This window comes from Haliaeetus albicilla, chromosome 26 (assembly GCF_947461875.1).
Source record: "Haliaeetus albicilla chromosome 26, bHalAlb1.1, whole genome shotgun sequence".
Taxonomy (NCBI): domain Eukaryota; kingdom Metazoa; phylum Chordata; class Aves; order Accipitriformes; family Accipitridae; genus Haliaeetus; species Haliaeetus albicilla.
This window is the reverse complement of record NC_091508.1, coordinates 21,229,988-21,257,487: the sequence shown is the minus strand read 5'-3', so window position 1 is coordinate 21,257,487 and position 27,500 is coordinate 21,229,988. Positions and strand designations below refer to the sequence as shown.

Below are 27,500 nucleotides of genomic sequence, written 5' to 3'. Positions count from 1 at the left end.
TTCATATAGAGCATATTTAAGACATTGGATTTCCCATCTTACTCATATCAGAAACTTAGATTGCCAGGTGGCTGACAAACCACACTGAGATAAGCTCTAACTGGCATGGGAAAGTCATTACATATGTGTGGGCACATTACAAAGAGTTGCTTTCCACAGTGACATCTGCTTGTTCAGGAATAAATGGTTCAGTGACAGCCTCCCTATCTTGAAGCTTGCTTGCTTTAATCAGTGGTTTGACTTAATGTGCTGCATTGAACACTTATTGGAATTAACATGCTGTTTCTTCTGGTTTCAAGTTGTTTCTCTCTTTTGCAGGTGAATTGCAGAAAGTGATTCCCAGAGCATCTTGGCTGTATGAACTCTTGAGCTGTCAAGGGACTGAGAGGCTTATGAAGAGGTTCTGTCAGGCAAAACAGTGCTTAGCAAAGACACCAAGGAGGAGGGAAAAGGAGAAAGGGAGGGAGAGAGAGCTGAAACACTAACAAACCATGGTAGGTATTTGTCACCTTTCATAGGGTTGCATTAAAAATATTCTCTGCTGACAGTCTTGCATGGGGCCTGATAAAACCAGAGTAAGGGGATTTTCTGACCTTGCACTAAATTAGAGATGGTACTGCATGCTTTGAGCAAAGCAAATGAGGCTTGATATATTGTCAGCCTCTTAAAACCAGAGAGTTGTCTTGTGAGCCTGCATTACATGAATTATTAAATATGAATGAAGGGGATGCTCGTAAGGTTTTCTAATAAAACTGGCATTAGCAAGCTGTAGCAAACAGCACGAGTGACCTTGAACTTGCAGATTGCATAACCAAATGCTGATACTCCCCTTACACCTCCTTCCTCAGAAAAGCAAGTGTTGATTATTCATATTTGTGTGCGTGTGATTGGATGTGGTTCTCTGCACGCTTTGTTAATAGAGTAGATGAAATGTGTGTAGTCAAATATATTTGGTGTATATTTGTTTTTAAGTAAGGAGTCATTTTTAATCTACCTGGTATTGGTTGCAAATTGGGAATGCCTGAGATGTTAAATTTGTAAAGCTGTGCAAGTATGAAGTATTGTGATGGTAAAATTCTGAAGATGTGTTCGCAAGAAGGCAATAAACCTACCCAGTTCCTGAAAAATACCTGTGGAGACCAGTTTAAGCATATTTATGTATTTTAAAGTCCTCTAAGGTTATTACTGAGAGAACAGAAATGAGAATAAATGCAGTAAATTTTAAATACCATTAACATTTGTGTAGCTCATTGCTGCTGATAGGCTGTGTGTTTATATATATATAAAAAAAAAATCTAAGACAAGACTTTTACCTATTACCGAGCACAAAGGGAGGAAGAACACTTGAGAAAGCAGAGTTGTCAATATATTGTATTTTAAATAGTGTCCCATTTTGCTATTATTTTTGGCCTAAATTGTAATGAAGAATTGATCTTGTCAGTCCCTCTTCATTAGGAAAGAAAACAAGTGTCTTCTAATTTAGGAGTTTCTTGTTCCTGTTTTACTGTTTTCCCTAATTGATATTTCATGAGATAAGAGATGGTGGGGGTGAGTTAATAAATCCAGCTTGTCAATTTTCACTGCTGAACTGCAGCTTCTTTCTGTATACATGTTGCAGATAAGCCACAAGAGGGACCTCCTGGAAGCATTTTGCAACCTATGAAAGTACTGGGGATAATACCAGACCCCAACTGATGAGTTTCTTTTACTACCCGAATTCTGAGGAGGAGCACAAAAGTTAGGAAAGGAATGATGTCACATTGACCTTCAATGGAAGGGATGTAGTGAATGCAATAAGCCAGGAAATCATGACCAGTTCCTTAAGAAGGATTCAACCCCTTTTTGTCATTAAGAGTGTGTACTGTTAGAAACCCATGACGTAGGAGTAAAAATGAAACCTAATTAAGGTATTTAATGTCTAGGAGGAACAGAGGTTTTTGGCTGATGATTCCAAGTTCTGGGAGGCTTTCATCAGTGATTGATGTGTCTATAGAGAACAAGATTTAGAGCTACTCTTGCCAGAGGTCTGTGCTGTGATTGCAGCTGGTCTGGGTCATTGTTTAGATCAAAAAAGTCTCATCTGGATAGTGTGTGGCAAACCATAAGTTTCCTAGCACAAGTTACCCAACTGCTTAAGTTTACCTTCCTCAACAATACTGCTCAGGACTCTGAGTTTCACTGCAAACTCTTTTAATTAGCACTCTAATCTCTTCCTGTTCTTTCGATTTTTTTTTTTTTTTTTTTTAAGAAATTATTTCAGTCTTTTCTTACCAGTTTATCTCTATCCTCATCTTCATTCATGCCTTTGTAAATCCCTGTGCAGTTTGCTAAGTGTCTGGCAGCAATATGTATTGCCTATGACTTCATCTGCAGCAGTAACAAAACCACAAAGGAATGGCTACTTAATTGCCTTGTTCTAAGGTATGTTGCCATTGTCTCTAGCATAAATAGTGGAGAGGTGACTGCATTCAGCACTTGGAGAATATGCAAAGTTGTGTTTGGAGAGTATCAATGCCTTTTACAAAATAGGTATCTTCTCCATGTTCTCCTTGTCTGCTCTCCTTTCCCCATGCTTTACCCAGTCTGCTGTCACCCTGGGATACTTGTGTTCTAAATTTCCCTACCTTGAAATGAGGTTACCTTTTGGGATAAGGACCCTGGCTTTTCTTTTTGCTCTGAGCTATCCAGTTGTGAAGGTTGACACAAGCCAACAAAGATCGCTGAAATATAGGAACTCCTGAATTCTGCAAGTATTCTAGGGTAGGGAAGCCCCTCTTTCTTTCATTGATATTGCTCACAGCTTGTATGTCCATGAGATGTAGCTTCCTCAGGCAAGATCAGGGCCAAAGTGATTTCTCACTGGCTTTGAAAGCTTAATCTGAATAAACAAGCTAGTCAAAGGATGAGGGAAGTCAGATGCTTAATGAAATTGGGAATGAAACTCGGGTGGGTTTTTTTGTCCCCTGCTTCAGCACTCTAACCTTATACTTAGCCAGCCAGATGATGCCCTCTTCTGAAAGAAAAGGGGAGGGAGGGGGGCAGGAGAGCAGGGGGAAGTGAGGAAAAAAAATGAAAATGAGAAAAAGATTGGGGTTTGGGGCAGGTCATGAAAGGACAAGATGTAGAAACTCCATTTCTAGCCATTGCAAACAGAGTAATGCATCCTACAGGTCTTGACCCTATTTTGTATCCCCATAGCTGTATATGGGTGTATGAAGTTTTGTCTAGTCCTAGACCTAAGTTCTCCCATTTTCTGATTTGTGACTAATGCATACAGTGTCACAACTTCCACTTATGATGAACCTACCAAACAAAAGATGAAATTCAGCTTGCTTAATTTTTAGATATCTCTAGCCTCTAATCTGATACACCAATCTATACTTCTGTAGTCACACGTGGGCTGGTGGGGAAATGCACCTCTAAAGCACAATTTGTCTCATCCTAAAGTAGACATAAACATAAATATTGCTGCAGATATGCCTGGTAGACGTAAACATGAACTGTGCTCCACATGTGCCTATTCATTTTAGTAGCCAATAAAAGGATTCTAGAAGAGTTGAATTTAGGCATCAGATATTAGGTGCCACATAACCCACCTAAGGTCTTCCATGTTTTATCAGCTTAATGCTGATTTTTGCACTGGTGTTTGTTTTCTTTCTTTTTTCTTTTTAAAAATTATTTAAATAAAGATAAGAAATCATTCCTGCATGATTATAAGCAATGGTTGTCATAAAACACTTTCCTATATCTGTCGGGGAGGATTCCCATTTAGGCAATGTCTTTCTATTGATAATCCAATAACCTTGTTCTTTTTTTCCCATCCCTGTTTCCCACTTCATAACAGAGATCTATCCGATCTTTTGCTAATGATGACCGCCATGTAATGGTGAAACATTCAACCATTTATCCATCTCCAGAGGAACTTGAAGCTGTCCAGAACATGGTATCAACAGTAGAATGTGCCCTTAAACATGTCTCTGACTGGATGGATGAAAAGAACAAGTCTACAAAATGTGAGAGTGATATGGAAGCAAAGGAGGAAGCTGCGGAAAGCAATGCCAAGTGAGTGAGTTGAGCCTCATAATGTGTTACTGTACTGCTCTGAATGGGTTCCTCTCCTTTTAAATAAGAGTTGTAGTGTTACTTGATTCTGTTGCATATGAATGTTCATAGAAGGAAGTGGATATATTTGGACTTTTTGAGGTGGGAGCACGTAGGGTGAGTGCAGGGAATAGTAATAAGCCCAATGTGGGCAGCAGTTGCTCTCTGTTTCATTATTTATGTTACTGTGATGATATGAAGTTGCATTTAGCAGTCAAAGCTTTCAGCAATTATAAGTGAATATATGTTCCTGTAACACATGAATGCAAATCCACAGCCATGTAGCTTAGGGGGCCTCCTTCAGTTTAATACACAAATTATAAACTTTATTGCTTATCCAGCAAAATAACTTTTCTAAGGATCCATTATCTTCCATTATTGTCATGGTTTAACCCTCGTAGGCAGATCAGCACCACGCAGCCGCTCACTTACTCCCCCAGTGGGATGTGGGAGGGAATCGGAAGGCGTAAAAGTGAAAGAACTTGTTGGCTGAGATAAAGAAGTTTAATAGGTAAAGCAAAAGCCACGTGTGCAAACAAAGCAAAACAAGGAATTCATTCACTACTTCCCATCGGCAGGCAGGTGTTCAGCCATCCCCAGGAAAGCAGGCCTCTATCACGTGTAATGGTGGCTTGGGAAGACAAACGCCGTAACTCCAAATGTCCACCCATTCCTCCTTCTTCCCCCAGCTTTTCTTGCTGAGCATGACATGATACAGTATGGAATATCCCTTTGGTCAGTTGGGGTCGGCTGGCCCCTCTCCCAGCTTCCTGTGCACCCCCAGCCTGCTCACTGGTGGAGCAGCAGAATAAGCAGGAAAGGCCTTGATGCTGTGTAAGTACTGCTGAGCAATAACTAAAACACCCATGTGTTATCAACAGTGTTTTCAGCACAAATCCAAAACATAGCCCCATATACATTATTGGGAAGGTATTTAACTCTATCTTAGCCAAACCTGGTACAATTATGTAGTTTTCTCCCGAGTGAAACATCTGTTTGCTCTATATCCCAGTCTACTCCCTGATATGGTGCCAAGTTTTGTTGTTCTAGCATAACTCCAACAATAGAGGAAGCAGCAGGAACAACTGGCTGCTTTTTTGCCTTTTTTTTTTTTTTTTTTTAAGTTTCTTGGTGTAAAACTTTTTAACTTGGGCACTTCCGGCTCTTCAGTGCTTTCTGGATAATGTGTTTCACATGTTCTCCAACTCAGGTAAGTATCTGTCCAGGTTACAGATTAGGAAGTGAAGCACCAGGAGACCAACAGCCTATTTGTTATGACTTGAAAAACCTGACTTCCAGTTCTCTGCTCTTCCTGTGATACAATACATCTCCACTGAACTTCTTGCAACTTAATCTGGTTACATCTATAGCATAACCTGCACTAGAGATGTAGTCAAAGGACTCTTTCCGTTTCCTTTCTGATGATGCATGGAATATTAAGGAAGTCTGCTGCTACATGGGCTTTGCCCAGTAAGTTCTGATCTTAAGATAAAGAACATGTATTCTTTTTCATATGTATTTGTTATGTTTTCTGACAGTGAAAGGTTTATCAAGAAGCCTTGTTTAATTTTTGGTGTCCTGTTAAAGAATGTATGTGTTAAGTTGTTTACATTTTGGGATGGTGGAAGTATAGCCTACTCTAGCAGTAACAGATGGAAATACAGACACCGTATATTGTATACTTCTGGAGTAAGATACAGTTCAGTGCAGGTAATGGAGGAAGATCCAACTCTGAATCAGAAAGACTAACAGTTTTTAAACTGAAAATGTAGTTTACTGGCTTAATATGAGAGAGACAGCAATTACCATTGTAGTTTTCAGTTATTCCTAAATGCATAATGATGTATGTCTGAAAATTCAAAAGTGAAATATTGTTTCCTGTTTTATTGTAGTAATGTAGTTCTTAGTTATTTTCAAGTCTCTCATAAATTTTTAGAGTAGCATTCAGGAAATAAGGTAAGAAGCCCTGCCATACTTCACTATCTGGATGCACTTTGGTTTAGAAACAAAATGTGCTATATTAACTGAGGAATTTTGTGTGGCTAGGAGGAGCAGAAAGCATTCATGACTTGATCTGTTTTCCCAACAGTGTTGTGCATTCTACAGAAAATTCCTCATGTAGTAGTAGTGTTTTTCCACAGGTTTCTTTATTAACACTTAAGCATGTCTTTGATTGTCTCTAGGATAAGGTTGTGGGCTTGGGAGCTATTGAAAGAAACTGCGTGCTCTGCATGAAGTTTAAATGCAGCACTACCTACTCAGAATACACCGATCCATGTAGGAAATGTTCAGCAGCTTGAAGACCATTGTATGATAGCCTTGGAAAAGTAAATATACAAATGGTCCCTTATTTTGATGCCTGTGGCTTTCTGTGTTCCCTAATAAATATTTAACAGACACAAATCTTATCACTGGCATTTTTGTGTAAGACCGAGCTGTGATATGTCACTTTTTTTGGTGTGAGATGTATTCAAATAGAAATAGCAAAACATGAATATTTTTAAATAAATTAATGTCTAAATTGGTTTAAGACAGAGTGATTGTATTGACATCAGAGAATAATTGTAGTGGATTGATAGGCTGCTTCTCCACAGATGGACAATTAAGTTTTGTTATCTTCCTGAGGAAGGTATTTAAGCTCAGTGTTGTGCTGAAGAACAGTCTTTCTTGATATGCAGTGTGCTGTATGTTTTGTTGGTGACTTCCTAGCACTACTGGCAACGTTTTTAGGTGTCTTCTGATGTGGGTAAAATAGGCACAGAATGGATTCTTCAAAAAAGAAAAAAAAATTTAAAATCCAAGACTGCAGTATATACTTTTGAGACAATTGGCTAACCTTTCTTTCACACGTGTGTGCAGGATTTTTCATGCTTGTGCTCTGTTACAGAGTACAGTTTTTGGAAACATCAGTGTATTATTTAAACATACAAAATATTTTGTGTATTTATGCATTTGTTTGGGACAAATTATTTTACTAATCACTTTACAAGCTAAAAGGGGCTTACATTGTAGAAAAATATATAACTTTAAATTTCTTTATGCTACTTACAAACCGTATCTAAAGGAGTTTTGTGTTTTCTCAGATGTTTGCATCCAGATACTGTTAAAGTAGCATAGTTCCAGGGTGAAAGTTGAGATGTTGTTTACTTCTATAACAGTTTTTGTTAGTTTGCTTCTGGCTATGCCAAGGGTGGTAACTAGTTTGGGATTGCCACTTCGGTTTTTGTGTCATTGCTTCTTTTCTTCTGTCTATTGTTTAAGCACCTGTTCCTGCCTTTCCATTTAGAATACATAAAGACAGTAAAGTTCTTAGATGAAGATACCTCTGAGTGAAGCTTAGGTTTTATGTGATAACCTTTGATCACAGTGGGACTGGTGTTTGGTTTGTTTTGATGTTTTTTGTTTTGGGTTTTTTTTTTTAATCCGGTCCATTCCTCTGCATGGTAAGAATGCTGTGAACAGGGATGCTTTCTTTCTGGCCGAGGTGGTTTACCACCTTTACTGATTACGTGCTTTCTGTGGGTTTTATAACAGTGATGTTGGTGCCACAGGGTGTGAGATGCATCATGTGGCGATAGCTGGTGTTGAACTGTCAAAGATGCATTTCTTGCATTTTTCTTGATGTTTTTGAGCAATCCTAAACTGTGTTTTGTTGCAGTCTTTCTTCCAGTAATCAAAACAAAAACGTTCTTATATTGTTTTGAAAGCTGTTTACTGTGGCTTTTAAATGTTCCCCTAAACTTTAGCTGGAGAGTAAAAACTAGTAGTCAGGCCACTATTCCTGTAGGTTTCACTGGTAAAATTTGTTGAAGGAATTGTGCCTTCTAGAAATTAGAAGCTTTCCTGAAATGTCAGTTTATAGTATGGGCTAAAACTTCAGAATTTGGTTGTATAATTTAAAGATAAAGGTTTAAATGTATGGATCAACTAAAAGAAACATTGAAAAGGTGTGCGGCCATGTTTAAAGTTGAAGTATCACTAAAAGACAACTTGGATCACTTCTGAAAACAGGATTGCTTTCAGAGAGCTCCTCTAGATTAATTATTCTACTCTTTTGGTAGATCGGTAGATAGTGAATGTGGGCTTTTTTGAGCTTTGTGAAGCTTTGTGACTTGAGCTAGGCAACTTCTGTGTTTGTGTGAATTGCAAGTCAGTGCTTCAATTAAATTTTTCATAGGAGCTACTTGCATAAAAGAAGCCTATGCTTTTCATTTCCTGATCAGTGATACACCACTTTAGCACAGTCATAAGTCCCATCCATTTATCTCCTCCCTGTGATAGGATAATACAATTATTTCGAATGTGTGAAAATACCATTTTAATTACTCCAAATTGTTTCATTTCCAGGGATCAAGGTGGTCGGACGTTGTGTGGTGTTATGAGAATTGGCTTGGTTGCAAAGGGCTTGCTGATAAAAGATGATATGGATCTGGAGCTGGTTCTCATGTGCAAAGAAAAACCCACAAAGACCTTGTTATGTATAGTTAAAGACAATCTCCCAGCTCAAATTCAGGTGAGTTAATTTAGGGTAGTACTCTAACAATGGCTGATAGCACTGCAAGATGTATTTGGGTAAAGGCTGGAATTTGTTCTAGGAAAAAAGACAAGTGGTATAGAATAAAGAAATACACCTTGAATCTAGGATGACATCTAGGGTGTGTGCAATGTTTAATGTGGTGACATGAAATAGTTTTTCACAAGGTTTAACATCTTATTCCTCTTGTTGCCCGCTCCCTATTTGTGATGCCAGTTTTCTTATGATGGCAGCTAACCTTTCTAATTGGTAACTAACCCAGCTGATTTTTGCTCTCTGGTCCAACCACTCATGTGACCTAAACTGCAGTCCCAGAAATCTTCCCTGCTCGAGCATATGAATCAGTCTGTATTGTTGTCCCCTGTCCCCTGTCTGAACCTTCAGTTCTACATTGCAGCTGCTTTGCTTTGCTTGGGCTGTTCTGAGATAAACACTTCTGTACTTCTGAAGGGAGAACAAGTCGCTTTAGGTGGTCACTCATTTTAGCTCATGTTAATCATGAGCTCATAATTTGTTTTTATTTATGGCTATTTAATTCTGATGTTGGCATCCAGTAGGCAGCACTTACAGCTAATATCGGTCCCTTTAAAGCTGCTAGGGATAATACCTTTTTGACAGAGTTCTGAGTCTGAATAATCAGTCCAGCTTCCAGACTGACATACACTGTTGCCAAGAACCTGTGCCCTGAAGTATTCCACTGCAGGTGCCTCTCCCCAAACAATGTCCAAACTTGATCTGCTTTTCTCCTGATCCGCTTTTCTGCCTTGTGTTTATTTCCACATAGACAGTATGTGTTTTACCATTCTTGACAGCTGTTTGTTCTCACTGTTCATTTGTTCACATAAAGGGCTTGTTTTAATGAGATAATGTTGCACCTGCAGATGTGGCCCTACCCATAGCTGAAAATGCTAAGCATCTATTGAGTAGTAAAGAGTAAATTTTACTTGTTTGTAGTGAGGTGTGAGATGAGAAGCGTTGAAAGGGATAAGAAAAGTTAGCGCATGCCTCAAAAAAGTGAGAACGGCAGAATAGACTTAAAAGATGTGAAGACTACAATAACATCAAGAGACAAGTAGGCAAGATTGTATGGGGAAGTATCGTGAGGCAAGGGATTACAGAAAAGATGAGGTAAGAGGAATCTGACTCATGAAACGATCTACAACTATCATGGGCATAAAAGATAGTAAGAGGTTCTGCAGATGCATCAGATACAGGAGGGAGAAGGAAGGTGTAGGCCCATTAGTGGACAAAATGAGCAAATGAAGTACAGGGATGTTAACAGCTTCTGCTTTTCTTCTTTGAAGGCTACTAGTGAGCAGATGCTTAAACATTTTCATTCCAACAATAAAGGAGCTGGAGGACTGCAGATTGCAACAGGGAAAGATGTTAGAATCTATGTTAGATATGTTCTAACCATATGGTCTTGCTGGAAAAAAACTCACAAGGAATAGCTTTAGGACTGAACCATCTGTGGTTATCTTTGTACTTCTGGAGACTGATAGAGGTCCCAAAGGACTACTGAAAGACCTGCAGGTACAGATCACTTGAGATAACCCTGATACAATGCATGTTACTGGAACAACTCATAAGGCAGTTGTAGTATTATCTACAAAAGAAATATAAGCAAGAAATAAAAAGTTTATTGAAAACATTTTAAAAAACACTCGATTTATTGGTGTGCTGTCAAGAGAGGAAGATCACATTTTCCAGGCATTGTCAGGGATCTCTCCTGGGGCTGGTATTAATGAATGAAGTGGGTGACAGTGTTGTCCTGAATCCAGTTTCAAGTGCTGTGGGGAAAGGGAGTGAGGGAGATGGACGGACAAATTGGAGAAAATCAGCTGAGTGAGAATGAGCACCTAGAAAACCACCTAATTAAAATTAGCTGGTTTGGAAGAACTCAAGACCAAATGCAGGTGTAAGTTTTAAGACATTAATGATTATTTATAAAAGGACAGTGATTCAGTATCTCACATGACTACCAAAGGTAGGATGAGAAGTAATTGGAACTGTAGCAAGGGCATTTTTGTTGCAAAACAGGTCATGTAAACTATATGGGCGGCTAAGAATCAGAATAGACTTAATTGGAGAGGTAGTAAAATCTCTGTTGCTAGGGCTTCTGAAGAATATCTTAGGGTTGGTTAAGAGACAGCCAAGGTATATCTGGTCATACTTCATGGCAGGTACATGGACTAGGTGAGCTGGTGCAGCTCCTACACTGGAATCTGTCATCCATTTGCACTGACAGTTATGGTTGTGATGGTCATACTGCATGTGAGAGCTTTTACATTTAGAGGCAGCGTTACCAGAGAAGTGTGTACTTATTAAGAACAAAAGTTGCTTGTGGTATTTTGCATACTAGCAGCTATGAAAGTCAGCTTCTGCCTTTGTTAAAAAAGTTTAAAAAAAAGAAGTGATAATATAGTGGAACTACTTAGTATTCTCATTAAACTTGCTGCAGACCTTTTTTCTTAAACGTGTTACTGGGGTTTTTCTGTTTGTTTTTAATGAGGGAGGCAAGGCCTTACTTGTTATTGCAATGTCTTGTAGGCTTCTCATTAGGTAAGAGGCATATGCGCATACAGAGATTCTGCAGTTTTTCAGTTGATTGGGAGATTCTTGAAATCTTTCTTGGTGACTTTCAGAAACTTACAGAAGAGAAGTATCTCGTGGAGGAGCATGTAAATGAGGCAGCTATTATTATTCGTAACACAAAGGAGCCCAAGCTAACTTTGAAGGTGATACTTACATCCCCTCTCATTCGAGATGAAGCAGAGAAGAAGGAAGGAGGTACACAGAGCGTTTTAACTTGTTTTTAAAACTGTTCTATCTAAATGCCCTGACTGTGCAGCACAGGGTTAATTGGGAAGTAGGTTTTTAATTGTGCATCATGTACTAACTAGATTGGCTATTGCCACCATAGGTTACATTATTTGTGCCTTAAAAAGACAACAGTCAGTTAATTTTCATGTAAATATGCATAGTTTTCATTTGCAAGCAATATTCCTGCAGTGTTAACTTTGACATACAATTAGATCTTGGTTCTCCTTTCTTTCAGACTTGCTAGGTAATTCTTGAGCACCCCAGCGCTGCACAGTCATGTTTTCAAATTAAGTCAGTCAAGTGGGATTGGTTTGTAGTATCTTGAAAAACTGATAAAATCGTTTCTCTTTTTACATAAAAAATAAAAAACCTCTCCTGCAAAGCTCGCAAGTATGTCGTCCTGGCCCTCAATTTTTATTAATTGGTGAAACGTATGTGTATGTTTCTAGCTTTAAGAATTTCCTAACTGGGATACAATTGAAGTTACAGTGCTATAATACAGCACTTTTGCTTCTGAATTGAACATTGTACCTCATGTCTGTAGAGCAAAATAGATATAGAAAACTGTAACTTAGTTTCTTTCTGTTTCTTCTCCCTAACTGCCTGATGTCCAATATAGTTACATGCCCCTTGTTAAAGGAATGTTGACTGGTAGTGCCAATGAGGTTGGAAACAAACCAAGAGAAATAGAGAAGAGCAAATGTAGCCATACTTTGTTTTATTTTTAAAATCTTGTCGGTAATTTCTGCTTCCGCTTCCCAAACCTATCCCTAGAAACTTTGCCACTGGATGATGTCAGACCTTTGACCAACTGGCCACTCTCTGTCATGACAACTGAGGCAGCTGGGCCCATGTGGGCTAGGGAACTCCCTGTCGCTCTTTTCCCATTTCTAGACTTGCCACAAGTTCTTTGCTTACTCCCTTCTCCCACATGAAATACCGATACAATGAGAAATGTTGGTCAGTTTCTCTTCGTTTTTGTTTGAGGCAATGGCAGGAAGGATCCCTTTTCAAATGAGATGTAACACTTTGGCAGCAGTTGGATGCAGAAAAATCTTACAAAACAGATGAATGGCAAAGATTCCCTAATTGCAATGACTGTTTATTCTCAAATTAGTAACCATGCTCTTTTGCAAGACCATTAAAAATAAATTGTGTATTACTTTAGTTGTTCTTCAACTTCCCATAAGATGCTGAGATCAGCCCTGTAGTTGTTGCAGCTGATCTATGTTCCTGAGAAAGAGCACAAAGTGCAGAACAAATTTGAATGGTAAAGGATTTGTAAGAGTCTCACAAGGGGATACAGTTTTGCACAAAGGCTTCTGTCCAAGTATTTTCTTGCAAAAAGTGATGCTGTTTTGGCAGTAAACTCTAGGGACTCTTGAATTCATCTCAAACTGAATGAGGATTTGAATTTTTATGCTTTCTTATATTTAAAATGTAGGTGTTCTATTTTGTTTTCAGTATCTTAAAATATTTTTCAAAATTCTGTACTAATTTTTTTAAAACTTAAAATGGTTTTACTACCTCTCTTAGAGTGGTGTTATACTATAATTTCTGTACAGGTGATGAGGGTAGTTAATAGGGTAATGGATCTTGTTTTAAAGCCCAGGTTCTTTGACATTGATTCATCACAAGTGAACAGAGACATTTATCATATTCCTTTTCAAAGGTATGTGAAACATTATGCAGATGTCACTAAGTAAATTGGGGAGGATACTTTTTTTATAACATTTCCAACCAAATTCACTTTCACTTGGATTAAGACCAAAAAGTTTCCTATCTAATATAAAGGGAAAATACTCGGAGAAACTGTCCAGTGAAAATACCTTGATCTCCAATGAGAGTACTGCCATATTTTTCCAATACCCCTGAATAATGCCAACCAAATGTAAATATACTTTCCATGCAGTTTTAAGAACCGTTTCGAGTTTATTCCATACATTCTTTTGAACGAAGGAGCTCAAAATGCTTGTCAACTTGCCTTTCATCTTACATGTAAGATAGGCCATGGGGTTCTGGGTGCGGGCGCAGGTTTGTGCTGGAGCCACTGGCCCCTGGCGCTGCTCCGGAGGAGCAGAGGCTGCGCGAAACTGACCAAGGTTTCAGGGTTCGGTGTGATTAGCACTAATCTGTCCTCTAACCAAACCAGCAAGGTTAGGCGCAACAGACCTCGTTATCAGTGCTCCCATTTGTTCTGTAGGAATGCTGTGTGTGCCTTCATGCCCTGATGTCAGAATGTATTGAAAAACATTCCTGGATTTCTCCTCAGTCCCCACCTCTTTGGAAAAGTGTTCATGTTTAAGATGTGGTGTTTGTCCTATTTGTTTTTGCTGCTTGTTAGCAAAAATAAATAGTGGACCAGTGTGTGTGTGCATTTCAGTGTTTCTCACAAATGGCTATCCATAAAGCTCTGCTTTCTCATGTTGACTTGAGAAGTCAAGCACCTAAAATTCCTGCATTTTGCATCAGTTTAAAATTTAAACTTCTTAAGAAACTGAATTTTTAGTCATAGCATCAAACATAAATTGGGCTTTCCAGACCAGAATCTTGTAGCTTGCAAATCGGTTGTTGTTACTGTATGCTCAGTAACAACAAACTTATGTAATGATAAACAAGCTCATTTACCAAAGTGGGGCTGAAATCAACCTTGCTCCTTGAGCAACTACTGCATAAACATTCTGACTTTGCTGCTGCCTTTGCTGGGCAGATGCAGCCAGTGTTGCTCCAAAGGTGCCAAGTGCCATTGAAGGGGCAACAAGCCACAGATTTACCTTGCTTCTGCAGAGAAGACAATGCTCCTCGTATGGCTGGCTGCAAATGAATGAAGTTGGCAGCTACTGTGTGAAGAGAATACATACAGCAAGTGGGGAGAGAATTACTGAAGGATTGGTCCTGTGTTGCACAGTGTGAGCTAATGTCAGGGCTTTATTATTAACTGTTTATTAAACTCCTTATATCATTGCCTTCATTAAAACCACAAGAAAAAAAGTAAAGCTTTGCAATCGCATTTGAAAATTTTGATTGGGTCTCACTTTCCTGACTGGCAGAGCATGAAGAAACATGCCATTCTCCTGAGGGTGTCGAAAGGGAGCCTGCTGCAAGCTGCTCGCCCTCTTCACTGCCTGTTCTCTTCATCTTTCTGTTTAATAGAATCTTGCACCCAAAAGTTGGCTGACTGCAACATCTGCAAAAGGTGCTCAGGACACTAGTACTGAATTTGCAATTGGCAAAATTCTCCAAGATACTTGTAATTTAGACCTTTGGAAGTAGCCTTAATCCTGTAGGAAAACGTGTAATTCTAACTTGCAACAAATCTTATGAGGTTTTTCATTCACCTGAATGGCAGATGACATGTATTCTGTTTGTTTGTAGTTTAAAGGAAAAATTAATTTACTTCGTCAATGGCTGCAACAGACTTTAGCAAAGCCTTGTACCATACTGAGTAAAAGTCCCTAGGCATTTAAAAATCCAGTTCACTGAAAAAAAAATTAATGATTTTGCAATCAGTCACCTTTGCCATTTCTAACGTTTTAAAATAAGATTCTGATCATTCATTGACAGTAGTTGTTTTATACAATACATGAGCTTTAAGCAGATGTTTATATTGTCCACCATAAAGTTTTCTTGCAGAACTATGTAAATGTACGTTTAGTAATTGTGTGCCACAAAACATTACTCCTGAAAATAAAGAAACTGCAAAGGAAACTTAGAAGCAAATCTTGTGTTCCAAAGTGACCTTTTATGCTCATAGAAATCCAATGCTTTGAGACTTTGCAGCTTTTATTTGGAAAACAGGCAAGAGGAGTGATTAATCCCAATATTGTAATACTGTTGATGAGGGCAATAAAAAGCAATGCAAATATCTGCTGCCAAGTTCATTGGGGTTAGAAAATAAGCTTATAGCACTTAAGTCTTCTGCTGACAGCAGAGCCAGCAGGGGTGAACTGCAACTAGGAACTGTCAGACAAGATACCTGGTTCTGTTCAGTTTTACACTGGGGTTTTTGGTTTGGGTTTTGGTGGGGGTTTTGGGGTTTTTTTTTGGCTTTGGGCTCTTTTATCCATCATAACATAATGTGCTTTTACCACAGTAACCTTCCCATTGAATGGTAGAGGAGGTGAAGCAACTTTAAAAAATGCAGTTGCACGTGCAACCAATACTATCCAAAGTAACCTATGAAAATCTACTTTGAGATGTTACTAATAAATTGTACTACAAACTGATGGTACTTTTTTCCTCCTAACTTGTCCTCATATTTTAAATGTCTTGCTGGATTTTGCTTATCTAGCATAGTCTTCAATTTAGAATGGATATTATTTCATTCAGACCTGCATAGGTATCTCAAGACCTCGAGAACTGACCATTGTGAATAACGAAAAGACTTGATTTCCAAATTTTTTATTTTGAAATAAAAAGTAATTGTGTATTTCATAGGAAAATAACATATTCAAGGTTTTAGTTGAACCATGGATTTGTTTAGTTCTTCCAATGCGTTCTTCTCATGTCAGCTAAAAACTAAAATCTTTTTAACCTGATTTCACAGATATGCAAAATCTGTCATTTGTACAGAGTTTCCAGGGAATCTGAATGCTAATAACTCCTTAAGATTTAAAAAAAATAAAAAAAAAATTAGGGAAGACTGATACAAGATGTCCCTCAATATAGAATTGGATGTGACTGCTAAAAGCAGTTTTTTGCATGCTGGATAAAAAAAGAGAAAAGGTGGGGTGAGGGTGGAAAAAAAGTGTAAACCTGCACAGAAGATATCAGTGTCTTGTCTCTCAAATCCTTCTTTGAATTTCCTCTGTTGATTTCAGTTGCTGTTGGGAAGAGAAGATTTTTACAAGAAAGGACTACCTCTCTAATATGTTAATAATCTGGAAGTTACCAAACTTACTCACTTCTTTCATATGTTCTGGTTATATGAAAGCCTAATCAAACTGTAAAATTTCTTACTAGCATTTCTTGTATATTTCTTTCACTGGATTATATTGGTTAGTACTGTTCATGCAATAATATTTCAAATCTATTAAATTTTTTTCTTTGGAATTCGCAACAATTGCATGGACATAACTTCATTTTCTACCTATTACAATTTTTTTCATACTTCCCCCCCAAGAATATCTCCCTCTTGTCAAAAGAAGCTTGTCTCTTTGAAATTCTGTGCCACCTTTGTGGAATGAAAATCACAAAGAAGGTAAAGAAGGGGGGGGGGGGAAGCCCAATACCCCCCCCCCCCCCAAAAAAAAGTGCTATATAGCTATTTTCTGCCCTGAAATGTGTTCTACATTTTTAATAAGATCCCAGATTGTCTGTAGCAGTGGCCATCTTTATTATTACTATTATTTTACAAGGAGTGAATGCCTTTGCTTCTGTTGCACACGTGCACATTTACTACCTTTAATGGCTTGTTTAAATTAAATAACACAGTGCACTTAAATTCTGGGAGTCTTATTATCTCATTGAGATGCTGCCGCTCTTTTTGTATTGTGACAGAAACCCCTTGGTCAAATTGTATCTGTCTCTTTTTATCCCATTTTTACCAGTAGATAATGTTGCGATGAAAGATCCTCCGGACTTATTGGACAGGCAGAAATGCCTGGAGGCCTTGGCGTCTCTGCGGCACGCCAAATGGTTTCAGGTTGGCTATTTGTTCTTACCTTGTTGTTACTGTAGCCTTACGAGGTTTAATTTGAGACAGTTTTAATTTTGATGCCTCTTTAATTTCTGACTAGTCCCTAATAGAGCAAAGGTCTAGAATTCCGAATTCAGTGCTGTACTGTGCAAGGGCAAACGTGACAGGTAGACAGCCGACTGGTCTAGAGTTGTCATGAGGCTACAAAAGCAATCTTGACATTTTGCTTCCTTTTTTTTATATGTCTCTCTAAATTGAAGTATTTTGCTTTTATATAACTGTTTTTATTTTGCATGAAGCTGATTAAGTATTAAGTAATAATAATTAAAAAATCTATCCCAGGACTCTGTGCATTTAAAAAGAAAAGCAAAATTGAAGGCCAGGTTTTTGCAGGTGTATTGGAATCATTTTGTTTGTTTTAGGCCAGGGCAAATGGACTAAAATCATGTGTAATTGTCCTTCGTATTCTGCGGGATTTGTGCAACAGAGTCCCCACATGGGCACCACTGAAAGGATGGGTAAGTACAGAAAGAGTTGAAGGCCACAAAGTCAGGTCTCAGATCTCCTGAGAATTGTAGCAGTGTCTGGATTGGAGGAAACAACGCATTGTATGAAATGCCTCCTTAAACCCCCCTTCCCTTTACTCCCCACTAACCGTTACCTGTGTAGAAAAGTGCTTGTAGGAAGGAAAGAGAACAGGAATATTGGCTGAGTCTGTAAGGTGTACAGATACCATGGAAGGAGGCGTAATGATGCGGGCCTTGCCCATCCTCAAGGATTTGCAGTAGAATCCCACTTGTTGCCTCCAAGTGCTGCTCCTACCAGAGGATACCATTTTACATTAGCAGGTTTGGGGAGGGCCAAATGCTCTGCATGTCCAGAGAGGAACTCTTTATTGGTCAGCGGAGGCAGTGTTTTCTCTCACATAGAACTGGTAACCCTCTGAGAGGAGCAGAATATTCATGTGACTTGGCTTTAGAAGGCTCCTCCTTTTAGAATTCCTGGGCAGTTAACGGACAGGAGTTGGTTTCCTCAAAAGGTGACTCGGAGCAGGGAACAAATACATGTGCCATGAACTGTCCTCTGGGATGGATGTCTCTGTTGGTTAGACTTGTAGTGGATTAAAAATGAAGTAAGCTGATGTGAATATTCTTCCCCTCTACCCCTCCATATTTAACTGCATTACAGTTACCCTTGTGTCCATACTAATCGTAATTTAATGTCTTCTAGCCACTCGAGCTTATATGTGAAAAATCTATAGGTACTTGTAATAGACCTTTGGGCGCTGGGGAAGCATTGCGACGAGTGATGGAGTGTTTGGCATCTGGAATTCTGCTTCCCGGTAAGGGGCCAAATTCACTTCAGGAACACAAAAGGTTGATCAGACAGCCTTAATGTTTTGCTCTTGCTGTATGATTATTCGATGAAAAATGCCTGTCTTGAACTCCTAACTTGCAGTGGAGCTAAATGAATAGTTTCTTGTTTAAAATTAAAAGAAAAAAAGAAAAAAGGAAGTTGCATAGTTGTAACTGTTTGAATGAGTACTTCCAATGCAGTAGAAGTTAATGGGGAATGTTAGGTTTGTTTATAAATTAACCCATATCTCATTAAGGGGTTGCAAACAAATAAAAAGACTTCATGACCATCTGTCTTCTATAGATTCATCAAAATCTACATATCTATCCAAATTATTTGGTTTTTTTTAAACCTTCTGCTTTTAGTTCATGCTATTAGACATGTGCAGTGTTAACCCTGATAAATTCTGTGGCTATTGCTGCAGGGATTAAAATCTTGGGGTTAGCTTGCTTTGTATGATGTTTGAATCCCTTAGTGGAAAAGGTGCGCTTGTCACTCTGCTGAAGACTGAGACTTGCTGTTGCAATATCTGTCAGTCCCCACCTTCATATTGCTTCTTGTTTACTCTCAATAATCAGCTTTGCCTCTTTCCCTCCTAGGAGGCCCTGGTCTGCATGACCCCTGTGAACGGGAGCCAACAGATGCTTTGTCTTATATGACAGTTCAGCAAAAAGAAGCCATTACGCACAGTGCTCAGGTAGAAAACTTGTACATCTGAAGAGCTATAACAGTGAAGATTTCAGCTCATTAATACGATGTATTCTCTGCCAGGATGGGTTATATTAATGGCATTCCTGACTGTTCTTCCGGTGCGCTACCCTGGAAAGATGCAATGATAGTTCATGAGTGCAAGAGTTAAATGTGTATGAAATCTAATCCTTACAAAAGGCAGCCTAATGTCGGTGTACCACTTGCATCCCACCTCCAGTGCTTATGGCACAGCGCCTTTGAGTAGGCTGTCAACGTGCCCTGCACTTCGTATTAGAGAAATTAATGAGTGTTAAGTTTTTAGACATTAGCATTTTCTATAGCTATCATAGAAGATAGCTGTAGAAGCTGATTTCTCATAGAAGTGGGGTTTTGTCTACAAGCTTATTTAGAAACTTAGACAACCAAGGTAAAGTAGTCCTGTGATGTAACTTCCGTTTCTACTGTCACCTTATAGCATGCCCTCAGATTATCAGCCTTTGGTCAGATCTATAAGGTTTTGGAAATGGATCCCCTCCCATCAAATAAGTCATTTCAGAAATATTCCTGGTCAGTAACTGACAAAGAAGGTAGGTATTGTTTGCTCCAAAATCACTAATTGGGCAGTAAAATAGGGGTTAATTTAGAATGGGTGAAATTCCTGACTTACATGCTGTGAATGCAAGGTAAAGGCTTTTCTCTGTGTTAAATGTGGTGTGGTTTTTTTTTTTCCTCTTTTTTCCTCTTTTTTTTAAATTTCATTGTCAGGAGAAAATCTGGAAGTTCTGTTTTCTAGAAGTACCAACAAAGGAGCAGCAGCACAGCTAGAATATAGCTGATGATTTTCTTTAAACAAAAAGTCTTTTGGGGTCTGAAGAGTAAAAGTAGTGTTTATGATTCTTATGCTGGGGAAGGAGAGACTGTAGACTGGTCAAAAAGCATATAATGAGTGTCCATAATAAGAATTACTGAAGAATTCTTCCTAGAAAGCAGTATACAGCTATTAAAATAAACTTCCATTTATATTTTTTGTAAAAACAATACTATTAGAGTTCTTGCCTTAGACTAACTGTAAAAAACAACAATGCAGAATTACACCACTTATGTCACACATGATATTGGAAACAGACATCTTGCATAGCATGGTACAGTGAGCAATAAGCTAATAGTGGCCTACGTGTAGCACTAAGGCTTTGACTGATGGTTGAGTTCTTTTCGTTATAAACATGCAAGGAACAGTATGGGACTAATCAGACTCCTGCTGTGGAATTTTGTTTTTCTAATAGCATACCCATATTACAAGGAAATTTATACCCTAGGTACAGGCTCATCTGCTCTTAAGAGACCATTTGAAGATAGTGTCGGGGACGATAAAGATCCAAATAAAAAGATGAAGCGTAATCTGAGGAAAAGTAAGTGCAACGCTTCTCCATTCTGTTTTCAAAGATCTATTGTACAGTGGGAGGTGGTTTAAAAGCTTCTTTGTGTTGGTGTGGAATAGCATGTGAAAAAGTCTTTGGAACAAAAAATGTTGTCTCTATCACCCCACATTCGGAATGTCAGACACATTGTGCATCTGAATTTTCCCTGGCATGTTTTACCAACTGAATGATTTGCATTTTTAAATGGGATTACTCGTTAAGTTTTACAGTAAAATTTAAGTTGCCCAAGCAGCTGAGGTGTTTTATTGATAATGTCCCTGTACTGTGGGGTTTTTTGGTTGGTTTTTTTTTTTTTTTTTAAAAATACTGCAGTGACTTTGCTGTGTGAAAATTTGCCTTTTTGCATTCTTCTCCTTCTTGAGCTAGTTGTTGGTCTCTCAAGACCTCCCACAAGAAAAATAAAACGCTTAATCTACAAAACATTGACACTGCATATATGCACAGACTAGAAGTCTCTCAGCACTGCTGGGATCCAGTCAGTTCTGGGGACTGTTTTCATTGTGCTACTTTGGTGCCAGTTCTGGATCTGGTTCCTCACTACCTATAAAAGTTGTTACTCCTTTTATAGCAGCCAGGGAGAATATAGCTAGCTGCAAAAAAATTGTGTTAACAATATTAAAAAATGGGTCATTATAGTCATTACCCAAAATAGAATGGCTTATTAAAGACTTACCATCGTTATGGCTATCCTCAACTAAGAGGCTGAGGGGTTGTTTTGCTCCTTTATACAGACAGAAGGCACTGAAATGCAAACTGATTCATTTTTTTGTTCATCTTGTTTTGTTCATTTCCCCCCCTTTTTCTCCCCCCTGCCCTGCCCCCCCTTCTACTATCTTGTACCAGTACTAGATAGTAAAGCAATAGATCTCATGAATGCTCTGATGAGGCTGAACCAAATCAGGCCAGGGCTTCAGTATAAGCTGCTGTCACAGTCTGGTCCAGTCCATGCCCCAGTCTTCACAATGTCTGTAGATGTTGATGGTACGACATATGAAGCATCAGGACCTTCTAAGAAAACAGCCAAGCTCCATGTGGCAGTGAAGGTAAGGCAGCCTGAAGTAATCTGCTAACCCCAGATCTTGGAACATCGAGTATGAAATATGGTTAGAACTAGTAATATGCAGCCTCAAAATTACAAAAAAAATTGGATGAAGCTGGGCATGGCTCAAAGAGTGTCACTGGTTTTACACTAGTGCAGGGGAGGGAGAACTTCCCAGGGCTCTGCAGGTAGCTCAGTTAACAATGGATTGAATGTGGCATTTAAGTTCTGGACTGGAGGGGTTCAGTTTTGTTCTTTGAAAACAGCATGTTGGTGGCTCCCTCTTTCTCCCCTTCATTATCTGTGTCCATTCCTGGGTTGTGAGCTCCTGGCAACATGGAGTTGTTTCCTGTCTTCAGTGTCTGAAGAGTACCTTTGCACACTGGGATAAACAATGTACATAAATGATTGGTCTCCAGTCAATTTTTCAGTAAGAGACTGATATCATTCAGGTACTAGTCAACCTACTGTTGCTTCTTGTAGGTGCTCTACATGACAGAGCTTAGGTCTGTAAAACAGCAATAGACGGAACACCTAACATGAACATCTGTGTTGTATTGCATGAGGACAGTTCAGACTGCTAAAGCAGACCGAGCCTGCTGGGTTTCTGGGAAGAAACAAAAGTTTCCTGCAGACAATTGATGTGAAAGAGAACCTCATTTAATGGAACTGCACTTATGATAGGAGCAAGCCCATCTGTCATTCTTTGCTTTTTGTTTTGAACAAGAGTTTCCTTTTTAGAAGCTTCCTCTGGCAACTTGCTGCTTTCCTTTGATTTCAGTTTTGAAAAATCCCATTGTCCCATGTGCTTTCAAGTTCAAAGTGTCCAGAAGTAATCTGAGGGAATGTGTTGTTCCTCCAGGAAAAGTAGCTCTCTGCATGTGTGTCCTTCCAGACCTTCTGCCTCGTTCTTTTATTTTGCCTCCCTCCCTCCCTCCCTCCCTGCAGTTGTTTAAAAAAAAATAGAAAACTTGCCCTGAAAAGCTGTGACTTCTCTGCCCTTGAACCTCTCTGCATCAGCCACATCTGTGCTGGTGCCTACCCAGCTCTTTTCTCTAAATTTACACATACACAAATCCTGGGCTACACTTCCAAAACATCCATGATTCAAGCCAAGAGGAAATGGGTGGTGTGGTAGAGACTGGCTTTCTTTTTTTCTTTCTTTTTTTTTTTTTTTTTTTCCTAGCAGATCCAGGCCCTGCTTTCCTAGACTTATAAGAGGGAATAATGTGACCATTTCAGTTTCTAGATCTGACCTTTTTAAAATTTAGAAGCCCTGAAAATGCAGCCAAATGTACCATGGTTGTATGGGAGCTGAGCCTGGAGTTACCCATGCAGTTCTCAATTCAGTGTTGGAACCTAGTGACTTTTGCACTTTGTTCTTGAGACTAAATTTTCAGTGGAGCTTCAGATTCTTTTCAGATTCTTCTGGGCCTGTGTCAGGTACCTCCATACAACTAGGTTAGGCAGCTGGTTAAAGGAGAGGGCAGCCTTGCTAGTGGAGGATGCTTTTGAAGGAATGGATGAATAGTACCTTAATCAGTAAAATTTCATTTGCTATACAGCTCCTGGTTGTAAGCAGCATGGAGAAAGCAAGGTTCACTAAGAAGTAGGCTTACTGCAGACAGACAGTTTGCTACTCTGCTAACTGGGCATTCCTTCACCTCACATCTCGGTTCAGGAATTTGCTCCCTGTACACCTGCTTTGGAAGCATCTACCCTCTGGTGTTGCTGAAAGATGCAAGCAAGGGAGGTGGTATCAGCCCTCTAGCTTCAGGGGCACATTTTGTATACCACTTGGGTACCTACTGGCTGTCGCCTGCAGTTTCCTCGGAAGCTCCAGAAGTACCATCTTGTAGAAGTACAATGCTTTATTGTTTGCCCTACAGTCAATCTCTTGATCTGCCCATATATACAGAGAGGGGGAAAATGGTGTGCAAAACAATCTCCTTATACTGTTAAGCAGCATCATGTAGTGGATGCATTTCTGAATTTTAATCTATTATTTTACAAAGAATTCTTGAGATGATAAATGATGAGTAATTGCTATCTTTGAGACTAAAATTCTGTTTGTGTTGATTTCACTTTTGGAAACCTGCAACTATTTTCCCCATTGCTACTGTGTTCTTCTCCATTTCAACACAGGAGAAAATGTATTTCTAAGCAATCTGCCTTTATTTAGTGTAGGGTGGGCATTCTTTTGTGTTGTGATCAGCTTTGTATTTGTTTCTGTACTGCTACCTATTCTACAGTTCAGTTCATGTGGCTTTGTTGTAGGTTTTACAAGCAATGGGGTATCCAACTGGTTTTGATGCAGATGTGGAGTGTATGAGTTCTGATGAAAAATCAGATACTGAAGGTAAAAATGAAACAACGTCTTCAATCTCAAGCAATAATACTGGAAATTCCACAGCTGACACCTCCGCTACCCTAGAGGTGAGTATTGCATTAAAAAGTACAAGTGATGGAGAGGTTTTGGGTTGTTTTTTCTGGTTTTATGGGTTCTTCTTTTCTCTTCTCCCAGAAGAGGATGGCGTTTTAGTTAGGGTGGTGGATGAGGCATTAAGAGAGAGTTTCCAGTCTCAGATCTGCCATAAGGTTTGTGTCACTGTGGTCAAATAACTGACCTTTGTGCCTCCTTTCCTCAAGTTTAAGGTGGGGTAGCCGTCTTGTCCTCGTAAGACCATAAACTTTGAGACAGGTGTTGTCTCTTCTAGTTAGCTTATGTATGGTCTTACAACTGGGACAGCTCCATCTTGTTCGGTGCCTTTGGGCTCTAGTAATGCAAGTTTCACAATATCTGTTTTGCAATAGCAGGTTGTCAAAAAGGTATACTTAGTATTTTAAACTAATACACATGACGATGAATGAAAATATAAAAATTCGTTAGGAGATGTTAAGAAATGTAAAACCTAATACCTCTGTGCATATTGAATGGACTAGAAAATGCTGCATTGAAAATGCTCCAGTTTCAATAGAATATACTTTAACTTTGGCACTTGTAGCTGAAGTCAGGTGCTATAAGGAGCATGCTATGCTTGTTTTCTCACTGAAGTTGTGGGAAACAGAATATTCCTCAAAGGACAAAATTCTAGTAACTTTAGTAACTTTGGCTGAATGTCCTCAGGAATCAAGCTGTGATGGGTCTGTAGTACATTAATTGGGTATTTTCTTAAAGTATTTCTGGTATTTGTTTCTTTTTCACCATTGAGAAACCAGGAGATTTTAAACTCATGCTTAGATGTCATCCCTTTTACCCTTCTCTTCCTGATTTCCTCAGCCAGTGTTCATAAATGCCACCAGGGATTTTGGAGAAGCATCCTGTGTAAAGGCTGAGTAACAGCATTAATTTGTGTATTTGTTTGTCTGCCTGATAGCTCTGTGGCAAGTTCTCTGGGGGCTGTACTGATAAACCATTGTAGATCTCTGCTTTCTTTTTCGTTATAATGCTTTTTTCCAGGACTACGGGGGGTGGGGTGGGTGGGTGTTGTGCTGTAAATCTAAGTAATTGTTCTGTTCTTTGAACACTGGTCAAGATGTTAAAACATGACTTTGGGTGTCCATGTTTACACTTTTGAGACACTTTACTTTCAAAGGGCAGGTCCTGGTACTAGGACTCCTGATCTTTATCCAAAATAAGAAGTTGCTTTGGAAAACATGGTTTTGGTCCCTTAATCATCTTTTTCTTCATTAGCGAGTAGTCATGTGTATCTGTAGCAGAGTGCACTCTAATGCAGGCTGATATGCTGGTGCGCTGAGATCTTAGCTTTACCTTCCTTGCTTTCCAAACAGTTATAGATATTTCTGCTGAAACATGTGAGCCGGGATATGAGACTTCTTCAGTCAGAGCTCAGTAGTGCCAGGATGTAATTAGATCGAGCAGCAGAGATGTGTGTGTGCAAGGTTGGGAAGGCTGATCTCCTTTCAGTGCTAAAGCCTTCGGTTTCAAGGAACTTGACACCATCACCTCAGCTTTGGATATTCTCAGGGTTGAAATTCCAAGTCCAGCTGATGTAATGTTCAGTTTGCGTAGTTACCAGGCCACGAGGACAGTAGCTCTCACCAACAAAAATAAAGAGGGTGTGACTTCTTTTACAGTATTGTTTGTCCCCCTGCTGTTCTTTAGAGAAGAGACTTGCCATCTGCTGTTCTAGCACAGCACGTTATATTGAAGCCAAGGCAGTGTCACTTTCAATGTGGGCCTGTTCGTGGGAAGCCTGCCGAGGCCTACGTGTTGGGAAGAACAGGCTATTGCAGAGGCTTGACACAGTGATAACGCTGGCATTCTCTAAGTGGCTGGCCATGTGGCACTGTAAGCCACAATGCTGTAGAAGTTAGTCTGCCTTTTGAAGAGATAAAGGCTCTAAAGCAACACCATAAATGTGTCTCTAGGTAAGAACTCAGGGTCCTATACTCACAGCAAGTGGCAAAAACCCGGTGATGGAGCTCAATGAAAAAAGAAGAGGTCTGAAGTATGAGCTCATCTCCGAGACTGGTGGAAGCCATGACAAGCGCTTTGTGATGGAGGTGAGTGAAGCAGAGTTACAGAGTTGGTAGGTGGTTTTATTAACAGTGCTTCAGTCTTTGGAGTTGCTTGCTGCTATAGTTCAGATTTTTTGTAGTTTGCTTTTTGCAATGCATGTCTGTGGTGTTGATGTTTTCAGGTTTTTGTATCTCTTATTGCTGCTGTGATGATTAGACTGGGAAAAGGAATATCTTTTATGCTTTAGGAAGATACAGTGGGAATTAAAACTGGATTCTGACAGCCCCAAGCTACATCATGTCTTGATGTGAGGAGGAGGGAAGTAGAAGATCCACAGCTTGACAAAAATATCTGATTTGCAAATTTTGCAAACGTACTTGGTAACCCCATGTCAGTGACAACATTTGAATCTCCTATTGCCAGCTAACCAGGGGTATTTGGAATGACTGTAGCAGAGGGCAAACTCATTTGATTTCTTCATCTACTTTTGCTACCTCTGAAGTAGCACTGAGTTCTAAAGTGGTATGAGGTAGCATCCCAGTTAAACAGTGTATGTATAGTGTAGGCAAAGATCTTGGTATATAAGACATTGATAAAGATGAGGGGAGCCTCAAATGATTCCTAAAACCCCTGTTTCCTAGCAGTATCATTCATGTGTTGAGAAGCTCAAGCATATGGGCTAAATTAAGTATCAAATAGGTATACTGGTCCTCTTTTAATTGCACGTGTAGTTTCCAGATTCCTAATATCTGCAATATAATGGTTCACAGGATCACTTAGGTATTCTTTATCAGTTTCATAATCTAGAAGCAGTAGAAATTTGTCACATAAAACACTGAGGACTTTTTTTTTCTTTTTACTACTGAAATTCTTTATGGATGGCACATCATGACGAGTGGGTGGAGCATGGTATTCCCAAGGATCAATACTAGGCATAAACTCATGTCTCAATTTTCAGGTAGAAGTAGATGGGCAGAAGTTCAGAGGTGCAGGCCCAAATAAGAAAGTAGCAAAAGCAAGTGCTGCATTAGCAGCACTTGAAAAACTGTTTTCTGGGCCTAATGCAGCAAACAACAAGAAAAAGAAGATTCTTCCTCAGGTAAGAATTGTTACTTGCTTTTTGGACTGCTCTGTTATCACAACTCTGGGCTGTTTTATGATACAAGAACTTCAACAGGAAGCAAGTGATTTCAGTCTCTTGTTTTATGCACACATGTAAGGTTTCTATTTTTATTCTTCTATAATAATTATTGTAGTATAACAATATAATCTGATAGGTGGGACCATATTGTGGGAAATACAGTAGAAAAGGAGGCACAAAGAAAGAGAGGTGCTGATTAGCTGGAGGAGATACAATAAGGTCAGTGGTTCAACCGGTGATGATGTGGAAGTCCCTT

At 39.2% G+C, this 27,500-nt stretch overlaps 1 protein-coding gene across 16 annotated transcripts in view; it reads left to right on the top strand.

The window, feature by feature from the left end:
- Nucleotides 1-27,500, top strand: part of STRBP (spermatid perinuclear RNA binding protein) — a 74,969-nt gene that overhangs the window by 25,338 nt on the left and 22,131 nt on the right. For 10 of the 16 annotated variants that reach the window (XM_069771334.1, XM_069771333.1, XM_069771332.1 and 7 more), the window contains 14 exons: nucleotides 319-494; nucleotides 3,845-4,062; nucleotides 8,449-8,614; nucleotides 11,281-11,425; nucleotides 17,008-17,102; nucleotides 17,519-17,614; nucleotides 18,327-18,438; nucleotides 19,052-19,149; nucleotides 19,618-19,729; nucleotides 20,426-20,551; nucleotides 21,425-21,624; nucleotides 23,898-24,056; nucleotides 26,013-26,147; nucleotides 27,062-27,202. In XM_069771334.1, coding sequence (XP_069627435.1) covers nucleotides 492-494; nucleotides 3,845-4,062; nucleotides 8,449-8,614; nucleotides 11,281-11,425; nucleotides 17,008-17,102; nucleotides 17,519-17,614; nucleotides 18,327-18,438; nucleotides 19,052-19,149; nucleotides 19,618-19,729; nucleotides 20,426-20,551; nucleotides 21,425-21,624; nucleotides 23,898-24,056; nucleotides 26,013-26,147; nucleotides 27,062-27,202 — 1,806 coding nt within the window. In that variant the 5' untranslated portion in view covers nucleotides 319-491. The remainder of the gene's footprint in view (nucleotides 1-318; nucleotides 495-3,844; nucleotides 4,063-8,448; nucleotides 8,615-11,280; nucleotides 11,426-17,007; nucleotides 17,103-17,518; nucleotides 17,615-18,326; nucleotides 18,439-19,051; nucleotides 19,150-19,617; nucleotides 19,730-20,425; nucleotides 20,552-21,424; nucleotides 21,625-23,897; nucleotides 24,057-26,012; nucleotides 26,148-27,061; nucleotides 27,203-27,500) is intronic. The other 6 variants (XM_069771328.1, XM_069771331.1, XM_069771327.1 and 3 more) reach the window with 4 other exon arrangements.